Here is a 17,525-nt window from a genome sequence, read left to right as displayed (position 1 = left end):
ATTTTTCGTTATTACGAAAATAAAGGGAGGGGAAATTAGAACAGAAGCATGGCCACATATTATACAGGATATTTACATATAAATAAGATCTACATTGTACAACAGAGTGCAACACATACCTGTGTCAAATTATCTACTCTGCCAGCCAAGTAAAAACCTAACTACATGACCTTCAAAACATGATTGTAAAGAATGAACTATAGCAAGAGTAGACCACAAACTGACCAAATTGACTAACTACTAGAAATACATATTTCTGTTTACCAACTTCTTCATGTTATATTTCTACCAAATATATCAGATTCAAAAGTCCGATTTCATAAGCTTCATTCCAGGCTTTATTGTGACATCGTCAAAGGGTATCACTTGCTCTACATGAAGGTAATCTCTGGTTTTAAGAACCTGCAATAAACACAGACACAGCAGCTCATTTAAATTCTATTTGCACTAAACAAGGGGAAAAGATAGCAACAAGAATGTCAAAAAAAAAATGATAACAGGCGTTACACATACCAAAGCTTCAAAAAACAACCTTGACGCCTCCTTTCGTGTTTTACCAACTAATAGACTGTCCATGGAGAGAGAGGTTCTCCCACGCTCAGATTCTCTAATAAACAAAGTTTGGAGATACTTGGAAACAGCCCTGCGTATACAAACATCAATGTGAAACTCTGGTTGAACTTTGGCATCATAAAGATCAGACAACAGTAGAATAAATAGCAGACCCTGTCTATTAGGTAAAACGAAAGGAGACCAAAGCGTTACTAATATCTCAGTTGTCAACTTCAAGCAAGCATGTATCCCGTTTTTATCATGTAAAAGTTTTTTAAAAAAAAATCACCAAACTTTCTTAATAAATTCTCGGCTTACACTATGAAACTCATCTACCAACCCTCTTATACCATCCATTCTCTAGGTGGAGGGAGATGAATCCCTTTAGACAGCCTTACCTTATTCCAACCACAAACTACTTTCTTGGAGAAGATTCTTGGATTTATGTCGATGTGCAGTGGTAAGTTACTGTATTCAGTAGATATGATCCTTTCAAAACGGAACGATTTTCTTCGCTTCTCTATCCTGCAGTTAACTCCTCTTTCCAGTCTAAAGCATTAAGGGATGCATTTTACACGAGCAATGTTTCTTTTACACTTTTGTTAACCTGTATCGCGTCTTCATCTTATTCAACTTATTTATTTTAATAAAAGTGAACTCCAGCAGTTCAAATATATTTTTAAAAAATGACTTTTTAAAATGCAATAGTTGTATTTATGAACAGCACAAAGTTGGGGCTGGAGTTACGGTACAGTGAACAAAACACCAAAAGGTATGGCCCTCTTCTAATCCTGGAGAGCCTCTGTGAGTTCTAGCAATGCTTCTGCCTCTACGATAAAAATTGACGGTAGAAGCCCCTTTACACATGACAGAGCATTGTTTGTTGTTGTAGAAGGGTGGGTGTAACTAAAAAGAAGACGATAGGCCATTTTGGACTATCTGAAGGACTTTATACCTCGAAAGTAAGAACTGAGAAATGAATTAACTCGACTAGACAAGAGATGGTTGCTCAAGTGGTAAGTACCCTCCACCTCCAAACCTTGAGGTTGTGGGTTTGAGTCACCACCGGAGCAAGGTGGTAGCTCCTGAGGAGGAAGAAAAGAAAATGAGCTTGACTAGAGGAGATCCCTCCCTGCTCTTAATTTGATTTTTAGGAACCATTTTCGTGGGTTAAAGAACATATGGTTAACCAGATGGAACACTACTGCTTCAGTTCCTATATTCAGCCTAAGTCGGACTTTCTCTTTCTGCTACTTGTCAATCCAAAGACTAGGACTTGGTTTTTGAACTGATGGGATTTTTCAAATGGTAATGAAACTTGCCATTCTATTTAGTTGGCCGAATCCGACTATGGTTGTGCCCTTTAGCTAGATTTTTCTTATGCTGGTTTAATTAATTTTAACCACTCTTTATGAGACCGCACTTCATCAATGGACTATCTTACTATGCAAAAGCTGTTGGTCAACAGAAAAGATCACCGGAACCTCTGCAGGTACTAAAAGAAGAGGGGTAGCTGAATCAGAGAAGGAAGGCAAGGAAGTAAGATAAATAGCTCATCCAGTACTCCATATGCGAAGTACTACCTGAAATGTCTATAGTTATCAGGAAAAAGAAAAGACGAGATGCATCATTTAAACATAAAAGAACAATCAAAAAATTTGGTCAAAGTATATAGTGAGACCCACAAGGAAGATCGAACGTGGCAAAACAAGCTAGGAGCAGGAATCTAAGGAGGACCTTCCCGAAACGTATTTCTGTTGTGAAATTTGAGCTTAGTGTGTTACTCTGATAATTTTGTACTTTTACCCTTGTTAAATGAGAGAAACCAATGTATCAACCACCATGTAAAAACACTGAACCACAGGAATAAGAAGACAGACAAGGAGGGCAAACTTGTCTAAAATGTCACTCAGCTTGCGCAGCCCTAGAATTAAAATAGTAGAGTAATACAAAATGAAGGACAAGTAGCACACCTAGTCCGAGAAGACCATCCAATGTTCTCAGTGATACGGGTGACATCAGCATCAGGTACATAATCATCAGCTGCTTCAGCTTCTTCATCATCATCGTCATCGAAGTTCAGAAACCCTAGATACCAAAAACAATGTTACACCAAAGCTGAGTGCATTGAATCACAAGACCTTTGAGGAACTTACAAAAACTTCCAAAGAAACTACATTACCAATGTTGCCACCTAGCTGAAACAATTTGATCATTTTGTAATAGACGTAATAGTAATCTTAGATGAAATATAGAGTTAAGTCTCTCATCTCCCACAAATACAATATACGCTGTAAATTGCTCTAATAAAAATATTCCGGGCCAAGACACTAGTCTTCACACATTTTCTCAAACACTTCTACTTGTGTGTCTGATTTCTTCACACATCAAATCAGACAAGTACAAAGAGCAAGGTCACAAGTCACAACATCTGTCCATGTTTATTTCGAGGAGAGACCTTGCGAAACCATTTTAACAAATAACATCAAATTGAATGCAGATTTGGCAAGCCATTATCAAATTTAATTAACATCGGAAAATTCAGAATCTCAGATGCAAGGTTCTGAAACAAGCAAGGACAGATAAATCCATCTTAATAAAACATGCCTACTGTTACTGCAAATTCGACAATATTTTCATCCTATTCGATTTTGAAATTACTTGTTTTTTCTTTCTTTTGAGGCAATTACCACTTTTCAAGATTTACAAAGGTTGCAGATGAGGGAAAATAAACCTGTATCATTTCCAGCAGCTGAATAATCCAGATCCTGCCAAAAATACAACAAATGAGGAAAGCACAAATCAGTAGAGCACATATCAAAGTAAATCTCTCATCAAAGCAAAGAAAAGGATCATCATTTCAAGCCCATTTCAACAAAAGCAACCAGCTGACAAAGACTAGAGTTGTTTAGGGAAAAAGAACAGTGCAAGACAGAAGGTAACCTCCAGTGTACATGTTCATCTACATGAAGTCAAAATTTGTGCTCGTACATATTGCTACTTGCTAGAATATTTTTAGATAAAAACTATCCAATCAGGTCTTACTACGTTGAGACCTGACACTATCGGTAACAATCTTGAGGTAATTATTTCTTTTCTTTCTTCCCCTTTCTCTGAGTTCGAAAGAACCACCCATACTGAACAAAGAGCAACATAGAGGTCAAGAAGCAACGAGGAAGCAACCTTGTTCAGACCAGGAGAAGATATAGGTACTTCAACATTGATAAAATAGAGAGGTACTTAATTATTGACAAAGCAATTGTCTGCAATTTCTGTCCAACACATCGTAAAAAGAAAAATAATGTTGTCATGTATATACATGAAAGAGAGAGTGCTGAAACTCCATAAGACAAGAATACCCGAAACTTAGCTAGCACACTTACATTAACATCCCCCAGATTGGCATTAGTGAGATCTGCACCCATCATATTGTAGGAGAAATCTTCTTCTTTACATGGATAGTCTCCGGACCCAATGGAATGATCCAGCATATGCATATTTGTTTCAGCGTATGAAGCATCTGCGTTAGGTTGTTCAGTGCCTATAACCTTATCAGCAAAGCTCGGGTTGACATTCTCTGCTACTATATCTTCTAGATTAGTTGCAATTTCAACTGTAGCACTGTTTTGGGCGGCTTCCAATAGAACTGCATCTTCTACCATATTATCAGTTCCAGCTTCAGCTTCAGAAGTAAAATAGTTGCTCTCTGGCCAGTCACTACTAACTACAATGTTTTCATTGTTCAACTTTTCCAGAGCCTTATCAACTTGAGCAGCCGGTGCACTATTAGGAGATCCATATGATACTCCTAAAATAAAAGCAGCTTCCCTTCCAGACTCATTAAATGGATCTGTCAGAGGTAGACCTGCTATGATATCGCCATCGCCACCTAATCCACCATTTTTAGGAGATGCCAATGAATCTTTGGCGGCAGAGGCAGTACCTGCTGCTTCAGCTGCCTCAGCACCTGAAAGGCAAGTTACCTGAGATCCTATTTCTGCTGCATTATCTGAAGGTTCAAGATGAAAGCCATTGGTCACTGCTACATCACTGATGGTGTCTGGCCGCAATTGAGAGGCATCACTATTTAAACCTTGGTCGTGCTCTTCAACTTCCCTGTTCTCGGTTGGAACAGTAGCCTCAAAAGCTCCTAATATGCTATCATCTCTAGCTACAAACCGTTCATCGCTTCCTTCCTTTTCACTTCCTCTTTCAACATGTGGTTCATTGAACACTGTCGCCTGTTGTTCCTCCAAATTTGTGATGGGGCTTACAGCATACTCAGCAGCTAGCTGTTGACGTTGTTCCTCCAAATTTGAGATGGGTTTTTCAGCATACTCAACACTTAGCTGCTGACGTTGTTCCTCCAAATTTGAGATGGAATTCTCAGTAGTTAGCTGGGGGTCGACCACCATCTCGGCATGAGAACAGCTAACATCAGTAGAAGAGACCTTGACTGTACTCAAGTCAAATGTTTGCTTATGTAAAGAAGCCAATTCCACTGACATACCTGAATCAGAACCAACTTCAGTTAATATTATGAGCTAGCAAAGGCCATTGGCGTTATGCAGCACCGAGAACAAAGTTAAGAGGCACGCAATAAATGTGCCTTTTCTAACATGAAACAATTAGCAAAAGAACTAAAAATCTTTAAAACGTGTGCTTGTATTCTTAGGGTGTCTTCAGAACAAACTATATGACAACCCTTGGCATAGAATCTAACTATTCATCTTTCCCAAACACATCAGCTTAACAGTTCCAAGGCATACATCCAAGTACAGAGATGCTAAACTAATCAATAAAACAAATATCCAAGACACTAGCTAGCTCATATAAGCACTTACTAAGGATTAAAAACAGACAATATGTCATCTTTTATAATGCCCACAACAAAAACAATTGCATGATTCAACAAGAAGATAAATAAATAGCAAAAATGTAGACTTGCATGCTGACCCACCAGTTAATACTGCTTCTCTGAAAATTTCATCTTCTAACAACTGTTTCTGGATCGCTGAGATCTCAGCATGTGTGCAAGGAGCTTTCTTCCTTACGCGACGTATGTCCTCAGCATGTATCAACTGTTGTCTTATCATACTATCACAAATGCAAACATGCTTTGTCAGTCAGTTAATGAGAGTGAGGTGAGAGAAGCTATTTAAAGACAAAACCCGATTTTTCAGATTATCAGGAAAAAGCATTTCACTGGGCAATGAGGCAGAAATGGCAAGACAAAAACTAACTATTTGGGTAAGGGAACCTAACTAAATTGGCCATAATTCGGTCGCCACATCAATTCACTACCAGACAGCACACATTGGAATAGCCACTAGAAGGGTCAGCTATTGGCATGTCAACAAAAAGCGGAAACGAACAAAAGACAGTCAGTTCTCTGTCTCTCTCTCTCTTACTTTCTTTTTTTTTTTGGGGGGGGGGGGGGGGTAAAAGACAATCAACTCTTTTTCCTCTTATTTTTTGGGGTAACTGTGGCAATCAGCACCTAAACACTGGCACACAGTATGATATTTAATAGTGCAAGAGTAGCTAATCCAAGATTATAGTGGCAAATCTTATTTAAAATAGACTAAAAACACAGTGCCAAGAAAATACAAGTTTCTAATCTGAGTCTGATTGCTGATATGGATGCATTTATAATTTTATACTCTGCAATAAATTGTTTAGAGCCCAAGATACATTTTTTATGCCTTTCATATGGTTTAATCTGCTATATTTTGACAACAGGAAAGGAAATATAAATCATCTGGCTTAATGATCTAAACTGGTAAAAGCACAAGACACATTTGTATGAACAGAAACAAAAATATACAAGTATACAACGACGGAACATACTCTCCGTGCAAGACCATGATATCATCCATAAGAACCTTCCTTTTACTGGCAGTCATCCGAGCAGCAGATTTGGCACGCTTGCTTGATGTAATCTCAGAAGGTCGAGGAGTAGCCTTAAGCTTCAGCGCTGAAGATCTTCTTCCAACTGAAATAAGAATGAAGATTGTTGCAACAAATATGGTTCAAACTCAAGGAAAATGTTAATTTCCCCTCACCCCTGTTGTGTAATATTTAACTGAGTTCAAAGCTTACAAGGTTACTTTGACAGACATATTATAACATTATACTAGGCAGAATTGTGGCAAATAATTAGGAAGGTGAGAATGTTTCACATAAATCAGATAAGAGGATATATGCAATATTCTAAAGAAGAAACAAAATTTAATTAAGGTGAAAACAGTCACCCTTACCTTCTATGAAGTGCAAGAGGAGAACTCCAACGTACCTAGTATAGAAGAAAGCAAATCATCATCATCAGGAATAAATCCTCCAGACTTTTTGGAATGGATCATCCTTGAAGATTCAGCTGAGTTGAGACTCTGCTCTGTTAGTGTGCTCTCAGTGTAACTGCGCTTCTTTCCTGAAATGAATTTATCGCCAGGATCAGCCTCATTGAACCCCGCCAAGTAATCCGGTGTAGCCTCTTGGAAAATACTCCGAGGTAAATCAACAAGCCCTCCTGGCATTGATAGAATCTTTTCAGGAGCTGGCAAGGCAGAAGCAGCTGAACTGCTCATAAATTCCATGTGGCGATCTTCTAGAACAACATTATCCGCTTGATCAGTTGATTTGTCAGAATCTTTCCGAATGTCTTCACATGGAACCGGTTCTTTGAAAAGATTTTCTTTTGAGATTTGTTCTGAATAACCTGCTGCACGACATGTTTCAACTGGAAGTGTGAGAGTACATTCACAAACAATATTACAATACAGCCACAGAGATTTATTCCCAACAAACCTAAAACTCTAGCACAAATACCTGAAGCGTGTAATTTCCCCTCCTTCGAAGTTTCTGGCAGGTGGAAACCAGAAAAATTAGATGGTGGCTCGTTATTAACAGCATGCTCACAACTAGACTTCGATGCATCATATTGAGCAGCAGCATTACATCGACTCAGAACATGAACCTGGGCACCAGTGTCTTCATCAAAAACACTTTGTTCCAGACAATCAACAGCCTTCGGTGTTTCTAAGCAAGTTATATCTTGGGATTCACCGGCATCCAAGTTTCCTGCAATTGCAATGTTATTTGAGACTGCCTTAGGTGATCTCTGATTACTCGGTGAAATATCTTCAGGAACTGGCTGGCAGATGCTACTTAAAGCAGAAACATCATAGTTAACTTTTGTGGAACTAATTCCATTTGGAAGTGGAGGTTCGTCGGGGAAGCCACCAGGGGTAGATACGTCAACCTTATCCATGCCAGAAAGCACACACTGCAAGCTCCTCTCATTTGTTTGACCATCATATGCAGCAACAATCTCATCCGCACATTCTAGTAAAGATGATTTTGCATTAACCTGATGAACAGCAGCAGAGGATGGTTCAGATGCTACAGCAGGATCACTTGACGACACAAGATCAACTGCAACTCCACTTGGAGGCAGCTGACCATCTGGCACCAGTTGTTTGTCACACCTGTTACCTAAATTGTAACCATTCTCCTCAGCAGCCCCAGAGTGAACAGTATCAGCATTCGAGACATCAGTTAATGCCAGGTTTTCTAGAAATCCACTCCCGTTATTCACGTTATTTTCACAAGAGAGATTCTCTGAATATCCTTTTACAGGCTGTTCAGCATTCGAGCCAGCAGTTAATGCCTGATTTTCTAGAAGCTCACTTCTGTTATTCACGTTATTTTCACAAGAAAGATTCACTGAATTTGCTTTTACAGCATATTCTGTCAAATGACGATCTTCCAGTCCTAGATGGTCCTCACATGCTGATATTTCCTGAATGTTAGACAAGTTTGGTTCTTCCGCCAACCCAGGAGTACATGGAGCATGATCCATGAAATCAGCATCTCCATCAACTCCATCAAACTGCATGAAAGAAAAGGCTTGAATCATTCTAGCATAAGTATGTTTAAGGTACATAAAACGAGTTGTTTGGCACAACCAACAATAAATAGTCAACAACCAACTATTTTGTAGGGAATAAAGGACAGATCGGCTAGTTACCATGCTCTCGGAATTTGCAGCCATCTCTTCATGGTGTTCTTGTTTGATTGGTGTCATTGGTTCAACAGATGCTTGAGGATCAGCACTAGAATCAGTAAAGTTTTGTGTCAGATATTCATATCATTAAACTGTACAATAGTGTAGAATTGCAGTCTGATGGATTAACAATCTAAACACCTATTATAGATATTTGATCTGCCCCAACACAACCCCAAGATCAAGAGAATCAAAGAAAAAGAACATCAAGCTGCATTGTTTGACTCATTTCACACCATGAATCAAACCTGACTTATTAGTCCTGGCATTCACTAGCCTATTTAGCACTAGATCTCCAACATAACTCAATAACCCACGCATACAAAACATAAAGCATGACATTAACAGTAAAGTCAGAGGTAACATTCTGCATGGGAAGAGGGGAATATAGTAAAGAGGTAGTGAGTAATTTGAGGTCAACCTCCCACTAGCATCTCCAGCAGCAGCAACCTTGTCCAAAAATAATTCCTGTTTGCAATTAGAAGTCCAAAATCAGAATAGAAAACAGATAAACGACATAAAACTATAATAAACATTTCTTTATCAAAGGAACACTATAATACACATCCATGCACACCCCTATATAACCAGAAATATCTAACCATATGAAATAGGTTATCTACATCAATAAGGGACTATAGATTAACAGCTACTGGACATAATTCATGTAGAAAACATGCCATTAGAAACCATTCTCGTTGAGGCTAGACTAAACCAAAGATTGCAGCAAGACAGCCACCACTGCATTCCTATGTTTTCCCCCCCACAAGCACCCCCCCGGCTCAGGGGGGACCAGAATCCCCATAACAGGATAAATAAAACTATGTAGGCCACAACCGATTATTCTTCTCTTGAGATCCTAGAAAAATGTTGTATATTCTCATAAAGAAATACTTCCTTTTAAGGGTAAATGAAACAAACACAAAGCTAAGGGGTGAAATAATAATATGATCTTACCTCATCAAGGTCTAAACCAGAAGTGTCGCCATCCCCAAATCTCTCTGAGCAAAAATCACCATGCAACATATGAGTAGCAGTGTCATAACAAATCTAGCAATTAGATATCCAAAGTAATAATTACCATCCAATCCAAACTTCGAAGTTGAGTAAACCACACCCTCCATGTTATCTTGTAGTGTGATCTGCTCCCTTGAACTAATATGATGGTCCACATAGTTACTGCAAAGTTGACATTGACTTTAGCTCTAAGTGGACTATAGCAACATTTTTTCATCGGACAGGGCGAGAAGAAAAGAAATTTTATAAGTACTCCCTCCGCTTCTTCCTGATTTTGAGATGCTTTACTTGAGCCAAGGGTCTATCGGAAACAGTTTCTTTACCTTAAAGGGGTAAGGTTGCGTAAACACCACCCTCCCTAGACCTCACTTGTGAGATGACTAGGTATGTTGTTGTGGTTACTACTCGGACAGTCAAGGGACATTTTCTTTGACCATAATTTTTTCAAATACTTTCTAGATATTTTGAATTGTTTATCTTTTAAACTGGTAATATTGTAATTTGAATTGTTAACTATGTGACTTGAGTACTTTTTATGTAGCTTCTAAATATGTAAAGAAGTTAAAGATTCTATGTCCGAATTCACACCGAATATTGGTTAGTTTGACCCTCGTACTTCGAATCAAGCCAAACAAATTGTATCAGAAGGAGTACTTCAGGTATCCCTGTTATTTACTCCACAAGAAATTATTCCACCACTACTATATCTCATTTAGCAAGGATTTGAGCAACTACCTCAGCCAACAACCATATCATGTTGTATTCCCGTAAAAGCAATGATATGCAGCAAGCTAACATTATAGTAAAGAGAAAAAAAAGATAGATTGAAACTGACCCCTGAAAAATGTCATTGTCTGGCAATTCAAAATCATCAAGTTCAAACGTCTCTGGCAAGGTGATTGAGTGATATGGAGCCTTAGATTCTTCAGGTGGTAAATCCACAGCAGTGGAGCGAAAAGCTTGCTTGACTTTTAGCAAAGCCTCGCTGCAATCATCGAATAGGTAACCCACCTTTCGAGAATATATCCTCACAACTCCAAGCAGAAGATGGCTAGATAACCGCAATGCAATTGGCACGTCAGGAAAAAGGATCGAGTCTGTTGACGAAGAGCAAGACAAGTTAACAAAAAACAAAGGAAGAATACATGCTTTCTTGATTACCAACAAAAAGAAAAATTTGTATATAAACGAATAAGGCAGACACATAAGATGATATGCAAAGAGACCCTGGAAGAGCCAGAAGTATTCAATGCACAACCAGACAACAATAAAATTTTAATTAAAAGACACCATACTTGGTTCAATAATCAAAACCAAAAGAGCCACTGCTATGACATTATCATAAAACTACATAAAGTAGAGATGCAGGAGCAATGTGGCTCCTGTATGACATTATCATAAAACTACACAAATCCACCAACTATGACATTATCATAAAACTACAGTAATGTATAGGAATTGAGTTTGAGTGTAATTTTTGGCACAATCTTTGTCCTCTGTTTATAAAAACCCTTAACCTTTACCAAGAAAACACCGGGTAATGTCATCTACAATCAAGTTATATTTGTCTCCCTTGGGCACTCTGCTGAAATTAAAAAATCTAGGCAACTATATAATGCAGCAATCTATAGGATGAAATAGATAATAATAGAAGAACCATCATTGTAGCGCTGAGAAGGCTCCCTGACCAGTACATAGGATACCTAGTCATCTATGAATTTTTTCTTTTTTTGAGAAAGGTATCATTACCTTTTCAGCTATGATAGTTACAGCTATCTATGCAGATGGAGTAGATAGAAGATGAAGCTTCTTCCCTATGCCTGGGAAGATCATTGAAAAGTTGGATGCCATGAGAAGGAATTTTCTATGGCAAGGTAATGGAGAAGGGGGAAAGAAATTTCACTTGGTCAATTGGGATGCTTGCATAACCAACAAAAAACAGGGAGGTTTAGGACTTAAGAATTTAAAAGCCCACAATAAGAGCCTTCTGTTAAAATGGCTTTGGAGACAAGCAACAGATGATCATGGCTTGTGGAAGGAAATCATCATTGCAAGATATGGTAAGGAAGGAATTTGGACTACTACGGAGGTCAATATTCCTTATGGTGTGGGTTTATGGAGAACTATTAGAAATCAGTGGCCAAGAATGTGGAGTAATTCTGCTATCAATGTGGGAAATGGGAGGAAAACCTTATTCTGGAATGATATATGGGTGGGACAAACACCTCTGAGATAACAGTTCCAGACATCTACATTCTCAATCAGCAGAAAATGGCTACAATTCTAGAAATCAGAAATGAAAAAGGCTGGAACCTGACCTTTAGAAGGTTCCTCAATGACTGGGAAGTGGAGAGAATGATTCAATTCTACAGCATCTTGGAACAAACCAAGAACCACAATTATGAGGAAGACAAATTGACATGGAAGCTGGATAGAGATGGCAGGTTCAAGGTGAAATCAGCCTACAAACAACTAGACATTTCAACCAAAACCAAGGAGATGTGGACTTGGAAGATAATCTGGAAAGGGAAGATGCCACATAAGGTGGTCTGTTTCACATGGCTTGTTGCAAGACAAGCTATTTTGACTCAGGACAACTTAATGAAAAAGGGAAGACAGTTATGCTCCAGATGTTTTTTTTTGAATCTGAGACAGAGACAATAAACAATCTTTTTTTGCACTGTAGAGTGACTGAGAAACTATGGAATTTTTTCATTAACCTGAGGGGTATAAGATGGACCATGCCTACGAATACTGCAGAAGTTCTAGCATGTTGGAATAGAGATGGAAATCAGTCAGGACACAAGGAGAGGTGGAAGATTGTCCCTGCCTGCATCTGGTGGACTATATGGAAGGAAAAAAATCAGAGATGTTATGAGAACAAGAGCATCCTATTCCAAAGCATTAAATTGAATTGCCTAGTGACCTTTTATTTTTGGTGTATCCACAATATACCTAAGGATCCGGGGGACATCACCCTATTTTTAGATAGTTTATGAGGGAGATAGGTGTTTAGTTTTTTTTGACTTTCCCTCTATACTTTTGATGTAATTACAACAGGAGTTCACTATTGGTGTACTACTTTGTTTATAATACCAGTTAACTTTATCAAAAAAAAAATAGAAGATGAAGCTTCTGACACATTCTACTCCCCCACCCCACCCCACCCCACCCCGTGAGCTACAGCTTGGCAACCTACAAATGTTTTAGCCGCCTCTTAGTGCCAATTCTTCTGTAGATAACTATAATCCAACAAGCATATGAGAACTATGACCTGGTCTCCAATTTAACCCATCCAAAGGTGGTTTATTTGGTAATTTGGTTCAGTTTTTAAGAATTAACTCGGTTCAGTCCGGTTTTTATGCTCACCCCTACTTGAATGCTCAACTAGCAAGCACAACCAAACCCTCAAAATATTACTTTTTCCTCAAATAAGGCTTCATTTTCTGGTATGGAGGCAAGTATGGAGAATTAGACGGACACATCACCTAGTTGGGAAAAATTTAAATATAAAAGCTAAATCATTGGTCAATTCAGTATTATTATATCAGCATGAAAGTGGATTGGGCTTATTTTTTGGTAAAATCAATAGGCTAGGAAAAAATACTTGGGAATTAGAAAATAGAAAAATATTGACAGACACCAAAAGGATAAAGTGGGACAAGAGAGCATTAAACTCGTAAGTCTAGTCTGTGAGCACCTAGAGTGGAAGCTTATCAAGAGAAAATAGATCTCTCTTAGATGAAGCACGAGAATACTAGGGAAATAATGCGGAATCAAATGAAGCCAAATATAGGTAATTCAGCACAGGCAATCCAATCAGTATACACATATTAAGAATGAATATTACAAACTTTGGGATATATGTGCCAAATTATAAGGTCACCATATCAAATTATGGGTATTTCTAGTTTTCAATATGTGGGTTATTCTTATCTCCTCGTTATTTTCAGCCAACAAATCCCTGATAATATGCACTAGATAGCATCTTTCCCCTTTGTTTTCTTCCTTAAAAGCCTGGTTGGAATGGCTTTTAGTTTTTGACTAATAAGCAAAAAGCAGCAAGTTAAAAATTATAAGTTATGGCTTTTGGCTTATTTTTATCATTTTAGCTCAAATATGTGCTTATAAGCACTTTTTTAATTTACCCAAACACTCCAAAAGTGCTTCAAAGCACTTAGAATAAGTCAATCCAAACAGGCTCTAAGTCAACCGGACCTTGTTTCAGTTTGTTAAATGTATCTCACAATTCTGGTATAGTTGATCACTAACAAAGAAACTTTTACCTGCTTACTATGAGCTAGAATTAAATACAGTTCCAGAAACTAAATATGAAAAACCTCATGTGAACACCAAATAATGCTTTCTCTTCCTTGACGTAATTCATCTATGGGCAGAAGCTGTGTAAATTACTCATATCCTTTCTTTTTCCAATTGCATAATTTCTTATTACTCTTGATACTTACATATATATTCTAACCATGAAAATCATCCAGAAAGCAAGTACGCTAAAATACAGTAAATTATTAGGCAGTTCATCACACAGTAAACGATCAAACAGGAAAACGAAACGAAGGAGAAGGTAAACTAATCGCAGACGAACAACTAACCTACAGAGACACCAATATCAGTATCAGCAACTTGATTCTTCCGAAGTTTCCTCTCCAGATGTGCTGCAATCCATATAGTTCCCAAAGGCCCCTTTTTGGCCAATATGAACTGTGAGTAAAACATTTCACTTCTTCAAAGTAAAACTTCAAATTCTTCTTCAACCCAAACACAAAATACCCAATTACAAAACCCTAACTCCAAATCCAAAACCCTAACTTTTTCCCCCAAATTTCAATCAGGACCTGAACAACCTACAACCAAAGAAACCAAAAACCCCATCTTTACTATAAACAACATAACAATACTTCAATAAACACAACAATTAGCTTCAATCTTCACGAACCCATCAAATTCCCAAAACCCACAACTCAAAATCACTAGCTCGACTTAAAAAATTACAGCTTCCCCAACAAAATTCACCAAATTCAAACTAAAAATTACTTCTTTTTCCTCCCTTACTTGGAAAAAATCAAAAATTTAACTCAACCAATAATGAAATTGCAGCGAAATTGCAAGTTTGCAACTACCGTAGCTGAGATCCAACACCAAATCAGACCAAAATTACACGAACTCCAACGCATAAATAGATAAAAATTAGTGAATAATTGCTATAATTAAGCAAATTCTTTTTGAACTGAAGTGGGAAAGTTGAAATTTTTCATCAAATTTTTGAACGAATTTATTAGTGTAATAAGGACCAAAGCGCTTTACGAACTGAGAATTGTTGTCCTGTTATGCAGGTGTAGATCTGAAGATTTATATGAACCGTCTGATCAGAAATGGACGGTTGAGATTGAGTTAAAAGTCAGCGTTACGTAAATGAGAAGTGTACCACGTACTCTTTTTCGTGGTTTGGTCTGTGTAGTGTTGTGTTTGGACATTGCTTTTCTTGGTTGGAAATAAGTTATTTCAAAATTATTTTAGAATATATTATCTTATTATGTATATGAAATTACTTATCTCATCATTAAAGTAGAAATTATGAGATAAATAATTCAAGAATTAGCTAATACCTCCAGCGAAACGCACATCAAATAATCCTATATTTTATCTTAGAATTATTATATATTATGCCTCACACCAAATGACTCCTTAAGGTATTGATTGTCGAGAATCAAATGTTCATCAATAATTCAATTTATTGTATCTTTTTTACTACTTTCATCTTTTTCTATCTATCTATATATAATTAAAATGAAGAAAGTCTAGCGTAGAATTATCCAAGTGGCAGCATAGGATTAAGTCATGTGTTAATTTTAGGACAAATTAGTTAATTAGGTAATAATTAACTAACTTTTAAATTTTTACAGCTTTTTTTTATATAAATTTAAATTTTGATAGTCATTTAAAATTTGAAATTAAATATGCTTAAATATGAAAATGATTTTTTGTAGTTCTTAAAACCTTATTGTAATTTAAACCAAAACATAAGTTTTAATTAAATTAATGTACCTGAATATTAACAAAGAGGCAGCGTAGGATTAATGTTACTGTGGTTATTTTCAAACCGAATATTATTGTTTGTCTTTAATTTTTACAGATTTTAAAAAATAATTTGCAATTTAATAGCTATTATAATTTTTAAACTGGAAATGGTGAAGTTTAAAAATATTTTTAGTTTTAAAAGAAAAAAAAAAGAACGTGGGTTGTTAGGTTTTTTGTTCTTTTTAAACTTGATTGTTTTTTAAAAAGTTAATTTGAATGTAAGATAGGATAAGTTTTAATTTTATGTACAGTTAACCAAATATAAAAATCGTAAAATTCAAATTTATTAAAATAATAAAAAAAATTAATTGACTTAAATAACTCCAACCACGTTTGAGTAATTTCCCATTTCTCATTCTTCACTATTACATGCACACAATTGCACACCACACAAATATATATTACACTTCCAAGAAATATATTGACACTAATTTTATGTTAGGAAGAAAAATACTAAGAAGGGCATTAGGCTATATTATATCACTTGAAGTGCGATAATTTGTTTCTTATTTAATTTAAAATGATTGTAAATAATATTTTAATAGTTCCTCACAATCAACTACTTATTGGCTTCATCCCTTTGCCTCTTTTTTGGTTATTTGATTATTTTGTTGTTGAGGCTTCTTAATGTCTAATTTTATTTGTATTATTGTAGGTACCTGAAAAGCAATTATATAAGATCAAAACAAAATATTATGTTGGAAGGAAGACAAAAAAACACAAGGTATGTGACATAAAAATTCTTTTAAGTTACTATTCTCCATGATGTGTGGTTGGAAGATTAACAGGACCGCTCAACATAATTATATTTTATTTTTAAAAATGTTTAGATGCAAATAACTATTTAATATTTTTGTTATACATGACTTCTTTAAATATTTTTTTTTAAACTAAGGCACTCATTATATGAATTGTTAACATAATTCTATAAGTAATAAGTCGACTAACTTTAAATAAAGAAAAGATTTAGAATCATAGAATCTAATTCAATAATTTGATAATTAGGTATACCCTACTTTAATATGTTTGTTGTAATGCTTGGTTGAAAATTAAAAAAGAAATTTTTAAAAAATACAATTCACTTTGTTCAAAACTTTTAGGCTATTGATTTATATTTTTGACAGATTATTGCTCTAACTTATCAAAACATTGAAGAAAGATAGTGCAAAAAGGAGTTTAAAAAAGAAGAAGATAAATAATGTAGGTGTTAGCGAAGAGAATGTAAGAAGGCAAAACAACGTTTTATTTATTTATATTATTTGAATGGGGTTAGAGGGAACAAAATAATATATATACTTTTTATCATAAATAAATTTTTCATAAAAAAATATATATATATAATTTATTCTTGCTAAAAATTTGAGGTCCCCCCAAGGCATATGCCTTAATTTTTGAAGGTAAGAGTTGGCTTGAAAGATATTATTCTTGGTTTGAGTTTCTCCTTTGATTTTTGTCAAATTTTGATAAATAGTAAACATGAATTATGGTTAGTTAGCATTTGTGTATAGACTGGAGTTTTTAAAAAAGAATAGTTAAATGCATCGATCAAACCATAAATAACATTTATATTATTTTTTAATTTTTTTTGGTGCGAGTTTGCATTACAAGAGAAAAAAAAGTGTTAAAAATAAGTCACTTGACAATTTTAAAATGTTGAGATGAAATAATTAATTTTCAATTTATTTTGAAAGAAAAAATATTTAAATAAAGATTAAAAAAATTAAGAAACTAACCTTACTCACACAACCTGCACGACCCAATTTCCTATTCCCCACGATATACACACGCATATATC

General features: G+C 36.0%; 1 protein-coding gene across 2 annotated transcripts; it reads right to left on the bottom strand.

The window, feature by feature from the left end:
- Window positions 1–57: 57 nt before the first annotated feature.
- On the bottom strand, window positions 58–14,914 carry LOC129898826 (sister chromatid cohesion 1 protein 4). 2 transcript variants are annotated; one of them, XM_055973517.1, is made up of 15 exons: window positions 14,245–14,914; window positions 10,470–10,731; window positions 9,699–9,796; window positions 9,575–9,618; window positions 9,039–9,085; window positions 8,582–8,666; window positions 7,381–8,443; window positions 6,848–7,273; window positions 6,403–6,547; window positions 5,513–5,649; window positions 3,936–5,062; window positions 3,287–3,320; window positions 2,526–2,640; window positions 514–643; window positions 58–402 (listed from the first exon to the last, which is right to left on the bottom strand). In XM_055973517.1, exons 1-15 carry the CDS (start codon window positions 14,366–14,368, stop codon window positions 304–306), a joined length of 3,936 nt encoding a protein of 1,311 aa, XP_055829492.1. In that variant the 5' UTR covers window positions 14,369–14,914; the 3' UTR covers window positions 58–303. The 2 variants fall into 2 exon arrangements, with proteins under 2 accessions (XP_055829492.1, XP_055829500.1); XM_055973525.1 differs by having other exon boundaries at window positions 6,848–7,270.
- Between the last annotated feature and the right edge of the window lie 2,611 nt (window positions 14,915–17,525).

The sequence above is a fragment of the Solanum dulcamara genome, chromosome 1 (genome assembly GCF_947179165.1).
Source record: "Solanum dulcamara chromosome 1, daSolDulc1.2, whole genome shotgun sequence".
NCBI classification, from domain to species: Eukaryota; Viridiplantae; Streptophyta; class Magnoliopsida; order Solanales; family Solanaceae; genus Solanum; species Solanum dulcamara.
The sequence above is the reverse complement of the archived record's forward strand: the minus strand, read 5'-3'. Positions and strand labels throughout refer to the sequence as shown.

What these genes read in the sequence shown, in the direction of transcription:
- LOC129898826 (XM_055973517.1), bottom strand. Translation starts at nt 14,368, where the DNA reads ATGTTTTACTCACAGTTCATATTGGCCAAAAAGGGGCCTTTGGGAACT. An exon ending in TTTGCTTTCTTCTATACTAG is followed by an intron (nt 6,548 to 6,847) that starts GTACGTTGGAGT and finishes TTCTTATTTCAG; the next exon opens with TTGGAAGAAGATCTTCAGCG. An exon ending in ATCATGGTCTTGCACGGAGA is followed by an intron (nt 5,650 to 6,402) that starts GTATGTTCCGTC and finishes CATTTGTGATAG; the next exon opens with TATGATAAGACAACAGTTGA.